At 37.5% G+C, this 25,985-nt stretch overlaps 1 protein-coding gene across 1 annotated transcript in view; it reads right to left on the minus strand.

Annotated features, from left to right (window-relative positions):
- Nucleotides 1-6,487: 6,487 nt before the first annotated feature.
- SLC26A7 (solute carrier family 26 member 7) overlaps nt 6,488-25,985 on the minus strand; it is a 114,569-nt gene continuing 95,071 nt past the window's right edge. The window contains exons 13-18 of the mRNA XM_046020188.1: nt 25,833-25,970; nt 22,059-22,107; nt 12,328-12,428; nt 7,799-7,853; nt 7,613-7,716; nt 6,488-6,690 (exon numbers count right to left, since the gene is read on the minus strand). Of these exons, the coding sequence (XP_045876144.1) occupies nt 6,655-6,690; nt 7,613-7,716; nt 7,799-7,853; nt 12,328-12,428; nt 22,059-22,107; nt 25,833-25,970 (483 nt within the window). The 3' untranslated portion in view covers nt 6,488-6,654. The remainder of the gene's footprint in view (nt 6,691-7,612; nt 7,717-7,798; nt 7,854-12,327; nt 12,429-22,058; nt 22,108-25,832; nt 25,971-25,985) is intronic.

Below are 25,985 nucleotides of genomic sequence, written 5' to 3' on the forward strand. Positions count from 1 at the left end.
TTCCAAACTGTAGGATGTGAAACTAAAGCAGATGATTGTTAAAAATCCTTATTCCCAAGTCCAGCTCAAAGAAGTTCTGATTCACTAGATCTCGGGTAGTGTGCTTGACTCTGCATAGTTAACAAATACCCATGGTGATTCTGGTGCAGATATCATCGGGATCACATTTCAAGTAAGATTTAGGAGAAATCTAGCACCATTATTGGACTGGTTTTAATTGATTAAAACCTCTACTCTGTTGAGTGAGACCCTCACTACTTCAATATTTTCATTGGCAGTATGAAGAGAGGCAACTGAAAAAAAAAAAAGAAAAAGGTTTACATGAGACAAGAATGGTATGTCAATCCTGTTTTTGGCAGTGACACTGCTATTCTCAAATTTTAATTCCAGAGCCAAAGCAAAAGGCATAGGTCCAAGCCCCAGGAAAAGCTGCTATGTGGGAAGAATTGTTTGGCTTCATGAACTCTGCTTCCACTGTGTCTGTGGCTCTGGGGTGAGGGACAAGGAGGGCCCTGATCATCCAAGAATGCCAGGGGCATAAGGCTCAGCCTGCCTCCCCAACATCACCATCTGGCCCCCACTTGCCACTCCAGCCTGCATCTTAACACCACACCACCACTCCTGATCCCACCCTCAGCAGCACCCTAAGCTCCAAACAGTCTCAAACCAGCCTTTCTCATCAAAATTATGACAAAGTCTTATAAGCTGATTTGATGAAATAGTCCTTCCTAAGGCTCACACCGTGCATGGCAATAGCTTACATGTGTTTTTCCTTTCTTACAATATTTACTCCAGTTTAAATAAATGACTCCAGCTTAAATAAATGATGAGAACTTCAGACCCCTGGTCTGAAGACTGGTAAAGCCAATCACTGGACTCAGGAGACATCCAGATACTGCTGAAATCATACCACCATAGAGTCAGTCATATCAGGCAACTTCCTCCTCATACAGCACTACCTTCTGCAAACCTGCCCTTACCCTCCATCTTTCTCTCTCCTCCAAACCTGTCCCATGCCCAGGTACTGTGTTCCCTGCCCTCCCTGCCCTGCATGCTCTCAGGCTTTGTTAGCCTAAGTAAAGGCACCTTTTTAGAACAGTAATACCCTTACTACAAATTTAAGAAAAGAGAGAAGCTTGGGAACCCTATTAGGATATAAATCAAAGTGTAAGGAAGTATAGGAACAGGAGACTTAATCATGCAAGTTGACCTGGAAAACACATTATAGTCTAAAAGAGGCTCTCTCTCTTTCCTCACTTTTCTATCCTTACAACAGCAGAACTTACTTCAAAACCAAGAAGGATTTTGGAAAGAGTTAACTCCAGAAGCAAAGGAAATAAAGATAGAACTCATTTTATTTTCACTTATTTTATTATTGAAACTTTTTTCTTTACTGTAGGAATTAATAAGTATATATTCTTACTGGGTTTGTTAAGTTGCCAATTTCTAAATGTGACCATAAGAACCAGAGGTTCCAAATAAGAAAAAAAAATACTACAAACTTTCCTATACTTAATAGAGAGAGTGCTTCTTTATATTTTAGGACAAAAAGGAGATACATTTAAACAAAATGACCTTCCAGTTGCTAAATCAATAGAAAATGAGTAAGGACAGGTATATAATGCCCACTCTGAAGGAGATCATTTCATAGCACTTAGCTAGTTCATAATAACCTAGCATCCTTTCCTTCTTCAAAAACAAAAACAAAAAAAAACAAACAAAACTCAAAGCAAAGAAACAACAACAACAAAAAAGTGGAGCCTCTCACTGCAGTTAGCATCCAGAATGTTCTGTGCCAGTCTCTGTGTCAATTGGCAGCATTAAGCATGTCTCTGTTGGTATTTTCTTCAAAATAATATGATAGCTAAAAGGAAATTAGCTAATTCAATTCTCTCTTCTTTGTTAATTGTTAATCATTAGGGACCATCACTAAAACATACAGCTCAATTTCTGAATAGTCATTAGTATATTGCCAACCCACTTCTGACCACTTTAACTCAGAACATTCTCTTCAGCAGCAGATAAACCTAGCAATGTCTATGTTAACCTGCTGTTTCTAGTATTGGAATGCTTTAACCGCATCGTTTGTGATTATCATATTTTTGGTGCAAAAACCTTACATTTTATTAAACATAAAATTCTAGTAAGCCTGTTTTTCAGACACAAAAAAAAAATTTAAAGATTTTTTTATTTATTTGACAGAGACATCACACGTAGTCAGAAAGGCAGGCAGAGAGGCAGACAGAGAGAGGGGGAAGCAGGCTCCCTGCCAAGCAGAGAGCCTGATGTGGGTCTCGATCCCAGGACCCTGAGACCATGACCTGAGTCGAAGGCAGAGGCTTAACCCACTGAGCCACACAGGCACCCCAAAAAGAATTTTTTTTTCCTTTTTTTTCTTTTTTCTTTAAGAAATTTATAACTCCTTGCTATGGACTGAATCATTCCCCCCACCCCCAAATTTCCTATGTTGAAGCCCTAACCCCCAATGTGGGCTATGGGTGTTTGGAGACAAGGCCTATAAGGAGGTAATAATGGTTAAATGAGGTCATGAAGGTGAAGTCCTAAGCTGATAGGACTGTTTCGTGTCCTTATAAAAAGATATAGGGAGCAATCTCTCTCTCTCTCCACCATGCTAGGACACAGCAAGAAGGTGGTCATTTGCAAACCAGTAAAAGATCTCTCATGAAAAAACTGGCACTTTCATCTTTATCTTCTCTATAGAACTCGAAGAGAGACATGTCTCTAGTGGAAGTCCTGCAGTCTGTGCTGTTCTGTTACAGTAGCCTGAACAGACTAAGACCTCCCACTAGTCACTGCTCCTGCCACCTTGTCTAGGAAACACAATTTCTACCATACTTCCCATCCTCTTTTCTTGCATTATTCTTATTATTAGCACATATTATCATCTTACAATAAGTATATTTTACATTTATCCATTGATGTCCAGTTTTCCCTTGTTAGAATGTGAGCTCCACGAGGAAAGGGATTTTTGTTGTTCTTTTTTTTTTTTTTAAGATTTTTATTTATTTATTTGACAGACAGAGATCACAAGTAGGCAGAGAGGCAGGCAGAGAGAGAGGAGGAAACAGGCTCCCCGCAGAGCAGAGAGCCTGATGTGGGGCTCGATCCCAGGACCCTGGATCATGACCTGAGCCGAAGGCAGAGGCTTTAACCCACTGAGCCACCCAGGCGCCCCTCGTTGTTCTTTATTCATTGCTATATCTCTAAAACCTAGATTTTGTGTTAGCTTCTGATCTTTGGAGTGTCAACTTTTAAAATGCTGGAGAATACGGACCCTGGCCTAGACACTCAGAAAAGATGAACAACAACACATAAATGAAGAACCCAAACAAATAGAAAATGAGCATGGACCCATTAATGACAATCAGAACATAATGGATGCAAACCTGCAGAAAGGCTTGCGTAGATGTTGTCTCCCAGCAGAAAGTGCCCCTATTAGTGGTCCATAAATGAAGGGATAATACTTTACCATTGATATTTTGTAAGAACAAATTACCAAGCATAATGGATGCTTCCAAGAATTTTCAACACACCCTGGTCAGTGTAAGAAAGCAATATGTATTATTTGCTTTGCAGGAGAGTAAATACTTGGAAATAATGGATACAAATCTATTCAAGCATAATAGTTATTATATTTCAATTTATTTCCATGTAAATTGCTTGTTACACGCTGAGTTAGTACAAAGAATTACAAAAGAGATAATTGAATGCATTGAAAAATATAAAAAATTAAATGTGACATATTAGACTACATGATTTTTAACTAAAAATCTTTGGATTGTGAAGGCATCACTTAACTCCCTATTTGAAATCTGGCAACAAACTCACTGCCAAAAAGCATATGCTACATCAAATTAGATCATCATCCCACAGAATACAGAACATGCATTTTTAAGGCATAGGTATGTTCTACAACATACTAATATATTTTGGTAACCACTAAATGTCAAACGTTATCCATACAAGGTATTAACACATTAATGTTTTCATTAAAAAAGAAAGATCTCCTTCCTCATTACATTACGCATTTATAGAATAGAGAACTGTCAAATAAATTACCGCAAAGTAGTTCAAGCTAGACCTTATAACACTTGAATCATATAATCGGGGGCAAATAACCTTTAAAATGAAAGATAAATGGTAAAATTTAAGGGCATTTAATTTGCATAAATGTAATGTTAACGGTCTTTTCCTGGTTTCATATTTTATGCTTAATTTATATATGTCACTCTATTAGGTCCTTAACACTCTTATAGGTCAGTTTTAATTTTTTCTAATTTTATTTTACCACAATAAGTAATACGGAAGTAGTTTATCATATATAAAAATAAGGTGAACTCATAAAAATAATTTAGCATGACTAGAAACATTCTAGCATCAAGACCATATTATAGTTCCTTTGTTAATGCTTGCTTTGAAATAAATATGTGTATTTTAGATTCTTGTGTGTCAAAAACTTATATTCAACTTTGGATTCTCAGAACTGAATTCCAAGGAATTCTTCCAGGTTAACAGTCATTGTGATTTTGTATGCAGAAAAAGACAGAACAAAGAGTTTTACATGGTGCGTGGTTTGGTCTTCCTTTACTTTGAAAATAATATTAACATTTGACACTCAAGTCCGTGGCTTTAAAGTTTTATCCATTAAACTTCTACATAAACACTGAAATGCATTCAAATACACCTGCTCAGACAACACTGTGTCACCTTTAACAATAAAATAGAACAAAGCATCCGCTGATTAACTGTAGTGATTTCAAGGTCATCCATGGCCTATAACCTTTAACAAATTATAAAATGCCAGCAGTGCATGATTTTAGCTATAGGTCAAAGCTGGACAGCAAAATACCAGTTTATAAACAACAAAATATATTTTCTTTTCTTAACTTTCTTTAACTTATCTTTATGTGCCAACATCAATGGATTCTGGATGGTAAATTTTGCCATCATCCAGCCCTGGGATAATTTAAATGGATAAAAGAGTGAAATTCCTTTCTCTCAAGAAATTTTACCTCCAACTATTACTTCCACTTATTCTTGGAACAATACGTGATGAGAATGAAAGTTGTCCTCACTCATTTCAATCCAAATCAGTGACGAGAGGATTGAGGCTTCCTTTAGGGCAAAGACATTTCTTTTTCTTTTTCTTTATGTCAACCAAAATTGAAACAGAAGGGGTAAGTTATGAGATTCAAAACATCTATTATTCCCCATCATTTTATTACATTGTCCTCCTATGACTTAATGTGAAAATTAAGGGCCATGTGAACGGTCACCACACATTTGCTAGGGACCTTTATATCACTTGGCAGGCATATTCTCATACAGATGCCCATAAAAATATCCAAATGACCAGTCTTTAAGTTTTGTTTTCAACCTACTTTTCAAATTCAAGTACTTTAAAGTACTTGGTTTTTTGTTACACTGGTAATTTCAAGAATAGTTCCAATACCTTCAAACTGAAGCAGACCTATCTTTGAAAATGAGATTTCTTCTTAAGTGTATCCAATTGCCTGATAAAAATATGAAACTCTGTGTAATTGTACATGATTGAAAATATATGTACAAGCATGAAAACAATAATTTATACAGGTCACCCTGGCCTATGGTGTTTTTCAGTTATCCTACTGATTTGGTATTTTTACAGATAATTGCATATCTCAGTTCTACTCTGGCAAAAGAAAAAGAAAAACATACAGTGGAGACCTAAGTGGATAGAGAGATAAATGTATTATATTATATTGGCTGTTTCTCTGAAATAGGAAAGTCCCAAACTACTATAATTAATTGTATTTTAGAATAGCACAAAGCTATTCTACTGGTGGTATTTATTTTCTCATCTAAAAATCATATTTGTGACAAAATATAAAATGTGCAACTTCCATATGCTCTGGCTCCAATGAAACCTAAGGTAAAAACAGAGACTTTTGGGGGTTGGAATGCAGAATTTAGGACTAAGCATTTCCAATATTCAGAGTAACACAGACTAATGTCCAGAACTTGGTTTCACTGGGACACTGGTTATCTTGAAAATGGTCTTGAAAACTTCCTTGCATGGAAAGACTTGAAGAACAATGGTTTCCAGTTTGTCATTTGTTTTTGTTGTTGTTAATTTCTGTGAGTTTCTCATATTGTAAAGAAACATTTAATCTTACTGATGTTTACTGGCTTGTTTTTTAGAGGGGAACATGGCACATTTGCTAAGTTGTTTTTATGTATTAGTTACAGATGATCCTGAATTTTTACAAATGTCTTGCAAATGTTCTAAATCTCTTATGCAAAGTGTTTCTCAGTTTTGCAAGTTTACTTACAACAAAAGAGAAATAAGACACAAAATACTGTGGCAAAGGAAATAAATTCATGTTTACCTTTTAGTACACTAAAACTAAATGCATAACAATTTTTATAAAATAACTGTACAATAACCTACTAAGTAAATATGCTTACTAGCAAAGAGTAGGAAAAATTGCTGGTGAATCTCAACCAGTGGCTACATGGTCATTAAGTCACACCCTCCTTACAGTTGAGGTCATCTGCAGGATCTCAACAACAGAAAAGGTTGTGCAACATGCCAGAGTACGGCCTCTTCAGGGCAGTTGCTAAAGGCAAGAACTGAACTGCAGCAAAAGGGTCTCAGACTTCACTGTGATCACTGAGTTTGCTCAAATTCTAAAATAGAAGAGGAAGAAATAAGCACATGTTCGACTCTTAAATTGGTACCATAATCAAAGAACAGTAGCAACTGATGCAAGTTGTCCAGCCAAGTGAAGCAGACAGACATTCTGTGAGGCATGAGAGTTTGGTGAGTATCTACCTCATAAAGTTGTGGCAAGTCTAATGAATTACTATAGGTAAAGCTCTTAGGATACTTCTGCAATATAAGGAATACTCAATAAATGTCAGGTATATCATCATCATAATAATTGTTCTGTCATTGTTATCATTTTGTAAATATGTACTATTCTGACTGAATGTGATGGGGATGACTCTGGGAAGTGCCAAATGCTGTTCTAAGGATGCGAAAAGCAAAACGATTCAAAGTCAAAGAAAAATTGCAGGAAGTCAAAGCTCTAGGAACTGCTCTTTAACTATAAAGCCCAGTATTTGGAGGATAAGTGTGATGCTTCACATCATGGGAATGCTGGGCTCTGCAAATAATATTTCCAAAGATGGCAATATGAACTTAGAGGTCAGAGTATTGGAGCAGAAAAAGGCTATATAAGACTAAATCTAAAGTTTTAGCATTTGACAGAGGTGAATTCAAATTCCTAGGATAGTAGATTCTGGAAGAAACATTTATTTTTACAAGCAAGCAGTTTGCACTTAATGGGTGATCCCTAAGTCCTCTAAGCCATGATATTGTTGGAGACCCAAATTATTAAACAATGTTCATAACTGATCCAAGTTGGGAATGGAAACATTCCTTTATTGCAGCAGAGGATTCTGAGAGGGGAAAAATTGTCATAGATTTTAAATACCAGAGAGGTAATAAGCTAATACAAAAAAAAAAAAAAAAAAAAAAAAGGCAAAGCCCTGGATTCTACATTCTAACTTTTCTTATAACTCCTGCATGCCAACTTGCATGGCTCACCTTATTTGAGTAGATGTTACTTAGTGCAGCAGATACTGAATCAAAATAAATTGGTTTCTCTGAGTCTGGGTTTCCACAGTACTTCATTGCTTTTACCAAGGAAGCTACAAGAAAACACAAGTAATTTAAGGCTAGCTGGAGCGGCAGAAGGATCCTGTTCAGTGTTAGTCAAAAATCCTCCCTTACCTGTGCAATGGGCTAACGAGACATCCACACTTCTGCTCTTACAGTCATTGTAAACCTGGGGGAATGAAGATAGTATCCTATAATTAATACAGGAGAGCAGGCAAGGAAGAAAAAGATGGGCTTAAGAAGAAAGGAAAATTCCTAGTTAAAAACAACAAAAAGCCAATGTGTCTGATGTCAGACCACCAGAGGGAGACATTGCTACACAGTCGGGCACACCCTGGCAAACTTCTAAAAGACAGCCTTAGCCAACACCATTAAGGCGGCAGGGTATTCACCTTTCCGGCAACTAAATCCAGCTACTTAATAAACGAAACTTCATCTCATAAAAACTAAAACACCACATTCCCTTCCCTGTAAGAATGCTAGAAAGTTGTTCTCAACCTTCTTTTCCTGGAAGTCAAGGACCCACTTACAAAAGTGATGAAAACTGCTGACCTCCTGCTTAGTTTAATATTTTACAACAATTTGTGCATATTCGTGGACTCTCAAATCCCATCCATGGATGGTAAGCTGAGAACTAACAGAATCGAAGCCGAGTTTGATTGCCCAACCTCCCATTTTTTAAAGGTCCATCAAGATGAAAGATGCTAACTAACGTGCTTGGTGTATTTTGGAGGCTTGCCTCATTCAGGTCCTAGGAAACACCATGGAGAAACAACTTATTGAAAGCCCAGATTTTAAATTCACCCAGCCGAAGTCAATCCATGAAACTCGGTGAAAATAAAATAAGAAGTTTTAGCAACAGTAGGATGGATTTGGTTATGTAATAGAGATGTATCTTACATATAAAATAGAGAAAGCATTTACAACACATTCTAAGAGTTTGCACGATACATTCAAAAATTTTCCCTTATATTTTTCCGGCAGTAAGTAGTTATATGGTGGAAGAATTGCAGAATAATAAGAGATGTGTCACTCTGAGCATGAATAAATAAGCAAACAAATGAACAATACATGGACTGAAACTTGGCCAAAATAAATGGCTCCTGTTTTTATAAAGTTAAAAGGATTAATTCAAGGTGACTGGTCAGTGTTTGACTTTTTCCTCAAGCTCAGAAAGCTCAAACACATTGCTACAGGTGGTTTATTGATGTTGATAAACATAATCTCCAGTTCACTGACCTTCCCAGTATCCTAAGTAGAAGAATAAACAGAAGTCATTCCATTTCCTCCAATCTAGAACTCACAGGGGCATGTTCCTAGCACTACAGGGACTAAGGAAATAAATGAGGAACTTTAGGAAGCAGGAAGACACCCTGGGGTTCTTTACTCTAGACCCTCTTTCAGTGGCTGAAACTAAAACAATAGTATTATTTGCATTTTAAGAAATGACTTTTGCAAAATGAAAACACATAATAAAAGCTAGAATTACTGAGTACTTATTAACTTCTAGAAACTTTGTTGTGTGCTTTCTTTGCAATGTATCACTGTAAAGCTTCACAACTTGATGAAGCAGGTATGTCTACTTTCAGCTTACAGAAAAGTAAATATGTTAGCCCAGATCATAGAACTCGTTATATGGCTAATACTCAGAGCCAGGGTTAATCTATCTTTAAAGCCAATGTTCTTAAAATACATCATAATTTACTGTAATCATGATGAAATAAATCAAACAGAAATAAAGAAATTATAAAGGGCAAATTGACACAAAGCTGCTGGTGTCCTATATACAGACAGGAAACACTAGGCCAAGAGCAAATGTTATTTTTTGCTAATCTAAAAATAAAATGCATTGGCTGATTTATCTCATAATTCCATTGTGCAGTATTTTAAAACCATAAAGATGAATGGAAAAAACAAAAACCAAGGTGTCTGGATGGCTCAGTAGGTTAAGCCACTGCCTTCAGCTGAGGTCATAACCTCAGGGTCCTGGGATTGAGCCCTGCATAGGGCTTTTTGCTCAGCGGGGAGCCTGTTACCTTCTCTCTCTCTCTGCCTGCCTCTCTGCCTGCTTGTGATCTTTCTCTGTCAAATAAATAAATAAAATCTTAAAAACAAAAAAAAAACCTCTTTCTCAACATGCTTAGTACCTGAGTTGTTTGGATTCCTCTGAATTTTCAACTTTAGATCTTAACCTTAGTGGGAATAGGTAACCGTTTCCTCCTGTTTACTAACTCTAATACTGATTTGTAGTCTCTAGAGAGGGGTGCTGATAAACATTTGAGCATATTCAAAATAAATTTAAAATACAATTAAACCAAAACTGTACATCCTGGTCTTTCCCAGTAAAGGGACAATCCTAGTCTAGTGTTTCCCAGACTATGATCTTAGACCACTTGCCTCAGAATCACCTGTGGTTGTTTAAATAAAGATTCCTGGACCAAAACTAAGACCCAGACAACCACGTGGCGGCCAAGCAACCCAGGTGAGCCCTTCTGCACACCCACTGGAGAGCACTTTTCTAGACCCTGGTGATGCAGAGGAAACAGAAAGGCCGAACAGCCAAGAACCATCTGTCTACAGTCCAGATTTGGATGCAAGAAAACATGACGTATTCAGGTTGAACTATGCCAAACTGTGCAGTTTTTATAGTGAAAGAAACAAGAAAATGAAAGCATATTATACGGGGGGAAAAAGGGTGACATACCAAAAACAGCCACTGGATTTAAGTCTAGAATATTTAAAACTCAACCATTTCTACATTATTTTCTTCCTAAATATCTGCTCATACTGAGACAAAATCCTCCCCTCATTTTTACGAGGGGCATAAACAGTGACCTAGGGGGCTTGGTGATATCCCTCATGCCTCACAGCTAGTGGGATAGTACTAGGACCACACCCCGACTGTCACGCACTACCCATATTCTCACCCTTTGTTCATAAGAAAGCAATACAGAAGTTGACCTTTGCACTGTGTTTCTTGTCTTTGTTTTTGGTGTGTGTGTTTTGCTTTTGTTTTTGTTTTTTTGGACTTCGCACTTTCTTAAATCTGGAAGTTTGGACATTCCAATTTTATATTTATAAATGGATAGAGGCACAGTTACGCAACACTAGAGAAAACAACCAACACCCATAATGTGAAACTGTCCAAAAACTACTGATCTTAACTCTTTAAAGCTCTATTTCCAATTTCTGCATCTTGCCCTGATGAGTAACTAACAAGACTATCCCATCCTCCATAAAAGTAGACAACCAAACAAAAATATACCAACAACTGTTTTCAGACAGTGGGGACAGGGAGCACAGGACTGAGTGCCCTGAGGGAAAGAAGACAGATGAAGAGAAGCTCCCTAGGAGCTCAGCTTTCTGCACAAAGCAGCTTCTGGGCCAGAGAATGATGGATGCCTGAGTAAAATGCAAGAGCTTCACTGAGCTGAGCAGACGGAAGTAGAGTTCAGGAAGGATTAGGTGGGCGGAATCAGTGGGAGAGAGTAATGGAAATGAGGGAGATAAGCAGAGAAAGAGCTCCAGAAATGTTCACATGATTTTGATTAGGTTTTTGGCAGAATACAAAATTACCCATGACTATGAGGCAGGGTAGAGAGCCCGTGGGGAGCAGATACCCAGAGACAGGTAAGCTGAGCTCCATGCAGCCGAAGCTGGTAGAGGACTGAGGACAGTTGAGGAACAGACGTTGCTCCATCCTCAAGACCCTCCCCCAATAAATTCAAGACGCTGAGAGAGAGAACAAGTGGAGAAAGGAGGTAACTTCCCTGTTGACTTAGTATTTAGTAAAAATAAATAAATAAATAAATAGGGATGTCTGGGTGGCTTAGTAGGTTAAGCATCTGCCTTCAGCTCAGGTCATGTTCCAGGGTCCTAGGATCGAGTCCTGCATGGGGCTCCTTGCTCAGCTGGAAGCCTGCTTCTCCCTCTGCCTGCCACTTCCTGTGCTTGTGGATGCTCTCTCTCTGACGCATAATCAAATAAAATCTTTTTTTAAGAAAGCAGAGGGAAAAAATTCCAGAAGTGTCTGAGTTTTCCTTGAATTGGAAAAATTAGGTGTTGTTCTTCCTGTGGAAATGTCCTGTGAGCCATGTGCATTTTACGGAAATAATCAGTTTTATATTTTGCACACTAGGGCCATGGAGACACCATGAAGATCACAGGGTAGAGAAGTAAACACTATTATCTGACAGAATGGAGAAAAGCTCCTGCACTGGGGACTGTTTGAGAGATCAGATAAGGTATCTGGTGATATTAGACCCATCCATGAGGGTGACAGAAAAGATCCTGCCATGACCAGGGCCACTTTCTCATGGAGGGGACTTTTCTTTTTAGAAGCTTGTAAGCTGACTGCCCAGCAGGCACTATGCCCACTACATCTCAAGCCTGTGTTCTGTTCTCTCTGATCACCCCATGTGATTACCCCCACCCCTGGCCCCCACACATACACACACCGGAAGCTTGGTGGGATCTCCTGAAGACAAGTCTATGGCAGAGGAGGTGTCTAGTTCTATGTCCTTTGGGGAGAATGGGTGAGACGAGCACTGAAACAAGTGGAGTCAAAACCCCGGGGCTGTGAGAGTAGCCCTATTACTACAGAAAAGGGAAAGAATCAGTCCAAACACAAGCTATGTAAATACCTCAACAAGCATGGAGACTCCAGAATAGTCAAAAAAAGTCACTCCACTGCAATCCAGGATTAAAAAGCACTTCTCACTTGGACCAGGCTGGGATGCTTCCTCTGCAGGAGAAACAGAGACTCGAGTTAGGGAGAATTCTCAGAGATGTCTGCTGCGGGCTGTGCTGAATGTGGATGTGTAACAGCCGCCTCATGCTTAACAAGACTGATTCCAAACACTCTTCAATTTTTATGTTTTTCACTTAATTACGGATTACTTCTGAACTCTTTAACATTTAATGACTCAAATGTGACTTCAGATACCTATTACATAACTCAGAGAGGAAGATGGGATGGGTTAATTACCTCTCATTTCACAGAGAGACAAGCTGAAACTCAGCCATCATTTTAAACGATTTGAAAGAACACCGGCAAGTCCTCGCCAAAGACAGACTGGAATGGAGGCCTCCAGGCATCCTGAATAGCACTCCTTCCACACAATCATACCATTTCCTTCATGGGCATGCCCAGAGGTAGAGCCCTGCTTTGTGGTGTCCAAAGCTAATATAGTTTGGGGTCACATTTTAAGGAAAAGATTCATTGCTGGGGCTTGTCTCTTGGGCATGGAAGGGATTTGTAAGAGAGACCCTAAAAAACGAAGCTTTCTTTGTTCACTGTAAATCAGCCTCTGAATGTACCTGAGGGAGAAAAATTTACTCAGGACATCATGGATCCTGACCTCTCATTTGCTGATATCTTCACCACCACAGTTTTCTCATGTGATATGGTTTCAGGCAGACCATGTCTAAAGTCCCTCTAAGGAATGATATGGCTCTCAGAACAGACCATGTAAAGTAAGATAACTCCACTGTTGGTAGGCAAAATCTATCAAATACATTCCAGGTCATTAGTGATTATGAAATTCTCTGAAGAAATAAATTCTTAATTGGACCAGTTTTGCTATTTAAAATACCCATGATTTTCCTTCATAGTGGCTACAAAACCATGGGAATATTATTGTTTCTCAGTTAGCATTGGAGAGAAGTGTAAGGGAAATTATCTATTTTTTAAAAACTGCTGCTTAAAGGTAGAAAGAGGTGGGTAGAAAATATAGAACAAACACTGAACATTTACTTTTCGCAGTAACTGCGAGCAAAAAGAGAACTGCCACAAAGTGATTTTAATGTATTTGAAAAATGGTATTCAGGTATAGGATTTGTTTCCAAGTTTCACCTTTAGATCTATACTTCTATTTATTACTTGAAATAATAACTATAGAGCAGGTACTCCATTCAGGGAAACTTTTTGAATATAGTTGTTCAAATGTAGTTCAAACTACAAGGTTTCAACATGGTAGAGGGTAATACAAGTCAAATACTATCCCTTTCTTCTAGAAGCTCATCCTTGAGTGCCAAGGATAAGATTGGTATATAAATGACATGATAAATGAAGACAAATGGACATTTACAAGAAGGATAATTCTGTGGAGTGATCACTCAAGGCTTCGGGCAAAGTAGACTTGTAGGATGTGTATGATTCCAAAAAGGAGAAATAATGTACTGTGAGTATTCCATATGGACAGCTGTAACTGAACACTAATGATAGTTTGAGATTTCAAGTTCCTCTTCACTCAACAAGCATATATTAAGGACCTACTGTGTGCTAGGCACTCCAGCAGGCCTTCTGTTTTCCTATTTCTCCCGCAGAAAGGAGGGCTAAGGAGTAAATGTAGGTTTAGGCTATGCTTCCATTGGCCCAAACAGCAAATCAGGACTTTAAACAAAATTGGGAATAACCACGACTGAGATCATCCACTGACCACTCAGTAGTAATCACTCTCATTCACTATTTGCCTCTTTAAATATGGAACCTACCTCTACTAATGCAAAGACTCTTACTTATATCCTTAGATATAATGTGCCCTGCTCATTATTAGAGATAAGAGAGGATCTCCTGTAAGATCACAGGGAAAAGAAAAATACGTATCTGAAGCAAAGGTAAATGGTGGCATGCTGACTGACCTTTATTCCTTCTATCTCTCAGTCCCATAAATACACACATATACACACACACATATATACACACATAAGTTGGTACTATAATAATTGCTGTATATATACTGTTATTTCATTTTGCTTAGAATTACAGAGAAAGAATCACCAGATTGATGTTAAAAGAGCTTCTACAACATTTGGCTCATTATTTGATCCATGATATGTATTTCCTTGAGTATTATTTTTAAGATCCATAAGCACACTTTTTTCCAGTTCAAACATTTTGTTGACTTTCAGAGTATAAAAATCTCCCTCTAATGATTAAATTACCAGATAAGCTTTCTTACAAATGTTCGATAATTCATGATATCCATATATAAAATGTATACAATAGATTAGACATTTTCTCACAAAGTTAGACATAAGTTTTAGTAAGACTAATGTTTGCAATGTACCATTGAATTCAATACTTAAATGATTTCTATGCAGATACTTTCAAATATATCAGTCTTAGAAATAAAATTTATGTGATTTCTTTAAAGGCAGTACTGGGTTGGAGCCAGCTCATACCAGCTCTCTTGACATCTCTTCAGTATGTCAATTGTGTACATATCTTCTCAACTCCAAGATTAAGAACAGCATGTTGGTAGTTTGGAATCAGTAATGGTAGAAATATTTACACCATGGAAATGGGCAAATACTACACATCAGTTCTTCTCCACCAACTTACCTCGTGCTCCCTGTTCCAAGAGTTTCTTGTTATTTACCAGCACTTCACTGTTTAAAGTTGGAGATGCTTATTAAATATAAGGAATGCAATCAGTAATTTTTAAAAATCCAGTGGCTTTAACTAAATACTTTTTTTTAAGATTTTATTTATTTGATAGAGAGAGAGATCACGAGTAGGCACAGAGGCAGGCAGAGAGAGAGAGGGCGAAGCAGGCTCCTCGCTGAGCAGAGAGGCTGATATGGGGGCTCTATCCCAGGACCCTGAAATCATGACCTGAGCCAAAGGCAGAGGTTTAACCCACTGAGTGACCCAGGTACCCCGCTAATACATTTCTTAAACCACTTCCATCTTTAGCAAGAAATCTTAAAATGACAATGATGACACAATTTGATATCAGAATCCCTATAGCCCATTTTCCACCCATTTACAGCACCATTCTTAACAAATGACATATGTCTTTTGCAAAGTAGTTCATATTTCAAAATAAGCTACAATTTAAATTCTTAGTTCAAAAAATTCTATAGAAAAAAATTATCATTAGTATTTAATCCCAAAAATTAAAAATTAAAAAATATGAATTTTTCTGAGAACTTTTTCATTATTATTTACTTACTAAAAAACATAACTGTCGTTGGTACTATCTATGAGAGAAGCTTAGAAAAAAAGTAACTATAATCTAAAAAAATACTAGAATTGTTTTATTTAGAAATGTCAAAAGAATGTCAAAGTATTGCTTTTTCTGAAGGAAGACACATAAATTATTATCTGTAACTATTACACTATGGCATGAGTTCTATCATACCCATTCCTCAGCCAGACAGAAATGGCTAATCAATCATGGTACTTTTTCCACCGAGGTCAAAGAGCTTACAATTTTTATCAACTCCCTGCTTCAGGAAGCCACTAGTAGTTCACAAGAAATGTATCTGTCAATCTGAACTCAATACAACCGTGAAAAAAACAATCTATTTAGATATTATTTAGAGGGATTGATCACTGGATCTAAATGACCAGAAAATGGTGGTAAAATGTACAGAAAATTCTTTAAGAAACAATTTTTTCTTTTTCCCTAACCCATCACACTTACTTCACTTATAAATTGCACTTGTCATTCTCTATATTTTCTCATGGTTATTTCATAATTTAAGTGGTGATAGGGTGTTAAGTATAAAAATGTTTGGGTTTTATCACTAACAGTTCAAAAATTTCCCTTCTATCATCTCAGTGGGCTTGCTTTGTCTTTCATCCAGTTTCCTCTTTCTTGTTTCCCTCATCAAAATAGGGCATTTTTTCAGACCATTCAAAATGAAGCAAAATAAAATAAAACAAAAGAATTGTGCCATGTAGTTGTAGGTAATTATTTAAGTAAGCTATTTTAAGAGAAGCAATTCATGATGCCTTTTCCAAATAAAAAAGACATCTTTAGTGGTAAAGTTACCAATTCACTCAAATGAAAATTTAAAGACAATGGACACTTCTGAAATCTTTCCACAAATAAGTAAAGTTTTCTTTTACACAGGACCCTCTCAGTTCTGCCATTGTACTTATTTTATGGCTATAACCTTGTGTTTTAAGATTCTAAGTAAATCAACCAGTGCAATAAAAATCACATCATCATAGAAAAAAGGAAAGTGAATTCACAGCTAATATCCTGCCTTAAGCAAAATGACGTAAGCTTGGAGCATGTGCAAAGGAGACAACTAATCTATACCCATGTGGAATGTGGTAAATGATGGGCTTTATCTACAAAACCCAACATTTCAGAAAGAAATTAACCATCAGGTGTGGGTGTGCAACTAACTCCAGACTGTGGAAGCTAGCTCTTTCCTGTAGAATATTCATTAACTCATTTAATTAAAAAGTATTCATAGCTGCATAATTTAGGAATGCTTTTCATATACTTCAAAAGGTTCTTGACAGTCTGTGAGTCACTCATAATTTTTTAAGAGAAGGAATTTTCTGTTGATATCAATTAACTATTGAGAAGCAGATTTACATCTCTAATTTCTCAAGAAAACAGGGAACTATGAAATATTTAGGACAAACCACAACATTCTCTTTGGAAAACATGTGCACATATTATCAAGCATCTCATTTGTTCGTTCATTCATTCAAGCAGTCAATATGGGCGTATTCAGGGCTCTGAATGCTGTCCTAAGTAAGGCAAGTAAAATGGTGAACAAGAGAGATGATGTTCTCTGCCCTCAATAGGCTCACAACAAAGCCAGCAAACCAATTGACTGAACTAGTAATCTGAAATATTCTGAAGGCTGGAAAAAAATATGCACAAAGAGCTAAGGAGATATAGGAGTGACCTGGTATGGGGTTAGAATAATGACCCCAAAGATGTCCACATCTTAATTCCAAGACCTGTAAATAGGTTGTTATATGGCAAAAAGAATTCTGTGGATTTGATTAAGTTAAGCACCTTAAAATAGAGACATTATCCTAGATTATCCGGGGGGGGTCCAATATAATCACAGGGGTCCTTATGAGAGGAAGGTGGGAGGGTGGGAATCAGAGAAGATGTGGTCAGAAGAAGAGGTCAAAGAGAAATCTGATAATGCCACCATACTGCTGGTTTGAAGGAGGAAGGGGCCAGGAGTCACAGAATGCACATGGCTTCTAGAATTTGGGAAAAGCAAGGAAATAAATGGATTTTCTTCTAGAGCCTCCAGGAAGAATATAATCCTGCCAAAACTTTGATTTTCTCCTGTGGGATTCATTTGAGCCTCTGTCCTCTAAAACCATAAGATAATATATGTGTGTTGTTTTAAGCCATTATGTCTGTAGTGATTTTTATAATATATGTGTGTTGTTTTAAGCCATTATGTCTGTAGTGATTTTTACAGTAGCAAGAGAAACCAATACACCTGGGTTGCTGGTTTGGGGAGTGAGGAGTGGTGGTGAGGGCATGGAACTTGTTTTAGACAAATTGTAGGATCCGTGATAGCAGAAATCATGCCTACTTTCATCAGCCTTGAATCTACAGCACCTACCATGGTGCCCAGAACCTAGTAAATGTTCAGTGAATACAAACTCAAATTCAGATTGCTGAGGAAACAGGACAGGAAACAATGGATGCAGGAATGAAGAGAACAGAACATGTGAGTTAGAAGTGGGGCATGAATAGAAGTTGCGTGGGTGAGAAGGGGGTGGAGGTACAGCTGGCCAACCGGAAGCCCAAGAGAGACGTGCGCAGGAGTGCCTCTTGGGAATGGCATAACATGACTATAATGTTTTGGGGGCACAACCTCCCCAAATGGAATGATAATGGAATATTTCTTCACATTTGAACAATTTTTGCTTTTATTCAGATAAATATGACTGCCATCTTATCATTTACATAGCTTGTTTCAATATATTTTGATTATTCAATCATGTGCTCAACTACAAATCGTCCCCTTCTGTGAAAATTATTGTGGGGAGTGTGGATTTTTTTATTTTCTTCTCTGTTTCCCACTCCCTTGCTCAGCTATGTCTCCCTTTGATTTAGTTACTTCTAGATCTATTTGGTGTTCCCCCTAAACCCGCTGCACGACTCTTGGATGACCTCCCAGCATCTTCAATTCGCCACCCTCCAAAGTAAATTTATCTTCCCATTTTCTCCCTCAGGTTCCATGTCATCCCAGTGTGAGAGGTTCAAAGCTTCAAAATCAAATCATTGTTTGTTTTGCCCTCTCCCCTCCTCCAACACCCAAACAGTGCCAGCTGTGTTCATAACATGCTGAAATCTCTTTCGAGTTCATCCTCTCCCTCCATTTTCATAGCCTTGTAACCAAAGCAGAGGTATTAACAGTGCTTGTCTCCCTGAAGACTTCTTTCAGACCAAGCTCTCCTGTCCCAGTTTTGAGCATCTCTTTCTGTATGCCTGTCCAACTGCAACAGGGACCCGTGTTCTGCCTCTATTCCTATCTAACTGCACAATTCAGAGCAAGTGAAGCAGCCTCTGCCGGCCCCAACTTCTTCATCGGTAAAAGAAGAGTATCCTATCACCTATTTGAAAATGGAAATACAGTATTTACTTATTACTTATTTCAGAGTTATCAAGAATGTCTTCTGAAAACTGTCCAGTGCTGTATAAATATCATCTATCATTATAATTTTCATTCATTGACTAAGTAAGTGTCCATTGGACAACGAAAGAAAACGCAGTGAGAATTCAAAATGCATTTCTTGCCTTAAAAATCTAATTAGAAGGAAAATATGCAGAAAAAGAACAACCTATAACCATAGAAGACATTATATAACTGAGTGAAGCATGTGTTATCTCTGTTTTTCTATTACTATGATCTCTATCTCATAGCTGAAGATACTGAACTCCACGCATGCTGGCAGTATGCTTCCCTGTATGGGTCTGGTTGACTTCTTTTTCTGCCTAATGGGATTGCCAAGTAGTGGGTCCTTCAATTTACTTTACTTCTCTATTAAATCTTGAAGACAGTATAAGGTTTGAATTAGCAGATGGAGGAGATGGTTCTATTCAGGAGAATCCAAACACAGGCTCAGAGCCAGGGATGACTGAATTAGATACAGGGATCATGAACTGATTTATCTGACATGGATGGAGGACTTGTGTAATGTGGAATAAAGGGAAAGCAGTTCAAGAAGAGAAGGAAGAGCTTTAGGTGCTGTACTGAGGAGGGGAGGGCACTTGATCCTCAAAAGGGAAACTTTATGATGAATCATAAGACAAATTTTTTTAAGATTTTTTTTAAAATTTATTCATTTGAGAGAGATGCAGAGACAGAGACAGAGAGAGGACAAGCTGGGGTAGAAGCAGAAGGAGAAGCAGACTCCCTTCTGAGCAGGGAACCAGACATGGGGCTGGATCCCAGGACCCTGGGATCATGACCTGAGCGGAAGGCAGACACTTCACAATCTGAGCCACCGAGGAGCCCCCTTAAGACAGATTTTAAAGTAGCGGTGATTTAATATTAATCTGTCATTACATCAGAGAACAGAGTACCAGTAGGATGGCAACTGCATCTCACCTTGCATGTCAATACCAACCATTTGCAGTAGCTTCCTACAGCCCTGGATTGAGAAGACTCTCAGGCTCACCCCCCCTCACCTCTACCCCCACCCTCGCCACCCACCCACCTCACCCCCCTCCCACCCCCGCTCATAGAACAAAGTGCCTTGATCTACTAGTAGTTCTACTAGTTCTGTCTGGGGTGAGCATAGGACACTGGATATTTTCTATCCATGGACTAAAGCCAAGGATATCTCATAGCAGAAAAAAACAAAACAAAACAAAAAAAACCCACTCACTCACTTTACACATGATTAAGGACAGAATCAGAGTCGCAGAAGTGAAAATGCAAAGTTAATAAAACCAAGAGTTATAGGTTTTAGTAATTAAATGGAAGAAAAAAATCAAGAACGTGAACAGTAGATGTATCGTTAGCATTTAAGCACAGGGAGGGGAGAGTAGGATGGTGTTTCTGAACAAGAAGGAGAGATGAGAGAACCCAGGTGTGTCAAAAGAGGGAGAGGAGGAAGATACTGGAAGAAACATTCTTTCTATTAGTTCCAGCATCAATTAGTTCTGACTTCCACAGAAGGGACCCAGCAAAGGTGATGGCGCCCATCAGCTACTGGTCTGTGAAAAGTGGGCCTGGGCTAGTGAGACAGAGGGGAGAACACCCTTAAAAAGTTTCCAGATAAGCAGGAGACGAAGACATTCAAGAAGTGATCATTGAGTCAGTACTATACCAGTATTATGCAAACATTCTTTGAGAGCATAAAGCAGAAGAAAATCAATTTGCCACAAAAAGTCAGAACAAAACAGAGAAGATGGCATCTGAGCTACACCCTTGTTGATATGGGTCAATGCTGTTGATTCATTCATGTATTTATACAACATTTATTTTATTCTATTCTATATGTTATATATTCATTCAGAATATATTTTATACAGTAATGTAAGTATTACAATATGTTATCCTCTTATATAAACATTCCATGTGTTCTTTATCTATTATACTATTAATTTATAAAAATTATTATAAAATCATACAATTATAAAGATATTTCAGTTGTCTCCAGATTTGGGGGAATCTAAATTTATATTTTGTTTACCACTCTTAGGATTTTGATTCACCTGGTAGAGATTTGGTGGTATGGTGTGTGAATTACAATGAGTAATTTCATTCATTGTAGACACATGTCTTATCATTGTATATTAGCAAGACTGTCCTTTCCTCACTGCTCTGCAGTGCCAGTTTGTCCCAAATTGAACACTAGTATGTGGGGGATTTCTCTCCCCTTCTGAGGCCCCTACTTTGTCCTACTGATCTGTTTATTTATCTTGGAACCAGTATCATAGTGCATTGATTATGAGAGCATTATAATATATCTTGACAGTTAAGAAAACCTTCTCTCCCCCTTGTTCACATATTTCAAGAGCATAGGACAATGCTCTATTGTCTATTGGTCTATTCTTGGTCTTTGGAATTTTTATACAAAATTTAGAATAAGCTTGTCAATTGCCATTAAAATGTCCCATTGGAATTTTAATAGGGATTAAATTTATATTTATAAATCAATTCAACATATATAAAACTGACACCTTTTCAATATTTCTAACCAATGGACATTGCAATTCCCTTCCATTTATTTCTAAATACCCTTTACTTAAGTGTTGCAAGTACTTTTTTGTTGTTGCAAGTATTTTTAATACCTTGTAATAAAGTTTTACAATTCATCCTGTGTAGGTCTACCCATCTTTACTTAAATTTAATTCTAAAAATGAGTAGGGGGTAAGATGGAGGAGAAGGAAGGGAAGGAGAAGGAGGAGTGAGGGAAGAGAGAAGACAGAGAAGGAAGGAGGAAGAGAGAAGTAGAAATAGGAGGAGGACTGGGGAGAAGGGCAGAACAAGGAAAGGAGAAGTAGATGGAGGGAGGGAGCAGAGGTGGAGCAGAGAGAGAAGGAGTAGAGGGAGGCAGAATGGCAGGAGAAGGAAAGAGGACTCTGGTTTATACTCAAGACAGGATACTTGGATTTTTTTTTTTAAGCTAACTCACCATTGCAGTTGCCGTTGGATAGAGAATTGAGCAATGTGTTTTGTTCACACTGAAATGAAAATGAATATAAAGAATAACATTATAAAAATTTACTTCTGTCCCTGAGAACAGCACATTTTTTCTTTTCTCCATAAATAATAAAAAATTAGGCTCCAAATATTATTTTTCACCAGTCCTTTTTTTTAGAGTGATAAATACAACACTTTGAAATAATAAAGTGACCATTGGTGCTAAGTATTCATTAGCTCAGGAAATAACATACATTACCAAGTCAGAGTATCTTGTTTAGAACATTTTCTTCAAGATTGTTTGTTTTGACTTTTGATCAGGAATTAAAAATCTGCATCTCTTTTCATGTAGTGTATCCAATCAGAAATTAACCTCATTAACACAACATTCTCTGAGAGAGAACCACTGACCATATATTTCATATAACATGAAAGTGAACAGTTCACCTGCAGCTCCAAGAAAATGTCTGAGAAACAGTCCCAATTTATGGAAATGCTGAAAAATGAAAATAACTGCATCCTACAACTGAAGTTCTTTGAAAGTGACACTAATTGATGCCGCTAATGAAATCACATGCTATCTACTGCTCAAATGTTACTGTTGATGATGATGATGATGATAGTAATTGAAATTTTTTACTACTTGCTATATACCAAGGACTCTATATTAATTATTTGATTCTCAGAAAAATCCTATGAAGTTACTAATCTCATTTTCCATAAGAGGGAGCTAAAGATTGGAAAGGTTAAATAACTTGACAAAGTCACAAAGCTGGTAAAAACCTTGGCTAAAACCAAGGCTCATGCTTTTCCATTCAGAACCTCACGCTCTCCAGCACTACGCTATACCACTTCTCCGAGACATCCCATCAGTTTCATCTTAAAGGCTGACTACAGAACATCTATCTGGGACACTGTCACAGCGAAGCAGAATCTAAGGAGACAAGACAACTAAATAAATGTGATATCCTAGATGGAATTCTGGAACAGAAAAAGGACACTCAGTAAAACTAAAGAAATCTGAGTAAAACATGAACTTTAGTTAATGATAATGCATCATTGATTGTGACAAGTATGTCATACTAACCCAAGATGTTACTAACAGCAAAAACTATATGCTGCAGGTTGTATAGGGACTCTCTACTAACACTTTTCAATTTTTTTTGTATGTCTAAAACCGTCACAAAAAATAAAGTCTATTTAAAAAAATACCTGGTCTGAGCAAAAGAAAACTTTGGATAAACAGCAAATTGAAACTTCCTTTGCAAAGTGAGCTCACAAACTGGTGACTATTACCTGAGTTTCTATATATAACCTATATAATAATGACCATGAATCCAATAAACACTAGGACCCTGAGATCCTCCAAAGCTTCTACATTCAGGAAGATATTTAATGATGACATACAGGAAATATATTGTCACAGTATGACAAAACGGGAAATCCTTTATCAATTTGTGTTTTGAATACAGTATGATTCTTCTTGACCTAGGGTGTTTTAAATGCCCTCCCATCACCTCCATCTGTTGAAAATGTGGCTGGGAGAGAAGACCAAGACCCCAGCAGAGCACCCCAGTTTAAGACAGAACGGTGGACCTCTGTATAGGGTGCAGCAAAAGGAGGTAAATCGGTAGTAGAAATTAAGTGATGCTGTCTCGTTACATTAAAACTGAAACTGGTACAAGCACAGGCCTTAAAACAAGTAGATACCCCAGACAGTGTATGATAAGAATAATATGAGATGTCCCAAAGAACATCTGTGCTACTCAAGACCATCCATTTAACCATTCTGAATAAAGGTTTATCTCTAATTCCTCAGACAGCAGATCTTCCAGATTACCATGTGCATCCTTAGGGTATCCTTTAAAACTCACAGTCTGTTAATACACAATATTTGCATTATTCTCATTACAGTGAAACATACTCTCAAGAAATCCTTTCTTACCACCACAGAGTTCTGAGTTAAAGAATCCCTTTGGATGTCATTATGTACCAATAACTTAGATTCCATGAACTCTAGTTGATTATTAGACTCAAATTTCTTAAGTCCCAAGTAGGTAAAATCGTGTATGTGGAACCTCTTCCCAGAAGGCTGCATGAATGAGGTTTATTTCTGACTTCATATGCTACAAGATAAACCATATGCTAACTTTCAATTTCTGAAAACACATTGGAACAACCTTTGTCTTTCAGGAAAATATTCAAAGGAAAATACTATCAACTACCAACAAATAACTGGTTATAAGAATATTCATGTCGAATACTCTACTAGTAATGATAAAGCCTACAAAGAAGCATATCATTTCAAGAAGTGAATTTACATTTTCGTAAAATAAGACTACATGTTTCTTATGGGTTAATTAGGTTATTTGGAACTGTGGACAAATTTTCCCATAATATTATTGTGTATGGTGGTTGTGAACTTACATCAGCCACAAGAACCTGCCTATCTTATAATAGAGCTAAACATTGCTATGAAGTAAGCATGGCTTTGTAAAAGAAAGAGGCCTTGTATCCAACTTGAACAACTAGGAATGACGTCCATCTTAGGCATGAGAGCAAGTTCTTCTCAACCCAAAATCACAGGTAGGGTTCCTAGTAATCTGATGAAAGTGACATAGTAAAGGGTAGAGTGAGAGGAAAAGACAGAGCTGGAGATATGCAGGCTGAGCCAGTCTCATAGGCTTGCAACCTGTGTGGTCATACAGGGTCCCATTCTTAGAAGGGTCTCCTACTTGGTTTAATGCTCTGTGAATGCCACCTTGAAACTCAATAATTTTTGAGCAAGGGACCTCACATTTTCACTTTGCACCATGCCCAGCATATAATATATTTGAGCCTATGTTTAGGACCTCTGTGGGGTGGATCAGAATGAGGCCCAGAGGTAGAAACAGAAAGCTTCAAGGATCAGGAATGTGTTACTAGACAGCTTCTGCAATGCTAGAAATGGGAGAGTCAATACTTCCTAGGTACCAGAGTGACGGGATAATATACACTCAAGGACACAAGAGAAAGAGACTTGTGTAATCTGAAGTAGTCAAGGAAAAGCTTCATGGAGAAGGGACTACTTGTGCTCAAACTAGTAATATTAGTTAAGATTTTATAGTATTGAGTAGGCCAGACTCTATTCTGAGTGCCTTGTATATATTAACTCATTTAATCATCCTGATTATAGATCAGAAAACTGAATTACAGAAGGTTTAATAACTCAGTTAATTTCCCACAGCTCATCAATGTTAAACCTAGACAGCTTCACTCCAAAGTCCATGCTTAAGGGCTTAAGTATTCAAATGATCACCGATAGCTTATTTACAATCAACCTGATGCACATTTGATATCTCTGTTAATGAAGATAACTTGTGCAGATAAAGAATACTAGTTTTTTATAATAATGTTACAAAATGATGGCAACAGTTAACACATTGCTGAAGTCATTTATCATAGTCTATCTCTTTTATATTTGGATCTGACTCTTCTTTCTTTTGGTAAAAAGGTCCTTTAGGGTAAGTGATTTATTTATTCTTCTCAGGGCTATAGTACCTAGTACACATGTCAACTAGATATATGCTGAGGGAAGGAATGAATGGATGAATGAGAGTAATTACACTAACTACAAGAACTAAAGTTTAATACAACAGAAGGCTTTGCTGAGGGAGAGGTCTCCAAGCACTCTTATAATGTGTTAAATTTCAAGATTCATGTCTTAGTATCATGATATAAGGTTATTTGTAGTACATTATTGTAATCATGAATGAGCTGATCCTACCTTGCTGACATCATCCAGTAGCTGGTTGTTCACATTTTCTTTTTGGATTATGGTCATTATATCAGTATGAAACTTCTTTGCATTCAGGAAAACAAGAGGGTTGTTTATTGAGACAATTTTCAGCTGCTGCAGGGTTTCCTTTTGGAGGAGAAT

The sequence above is a fragment of the Meles meles genome, chromosome 1, assembly GCF_922984935.1.
Source record: "Meles meles chromosome 1, mMelMel3.1 paternal haplotype, whole genome shotgun sequence".
NCBI classification, from domain to species: domain Eukaryota; kingdom Metazoa; phylum Chordata; class Mammalia; order Carnivora; family Mustelidae; genus Meles; species Meles meles.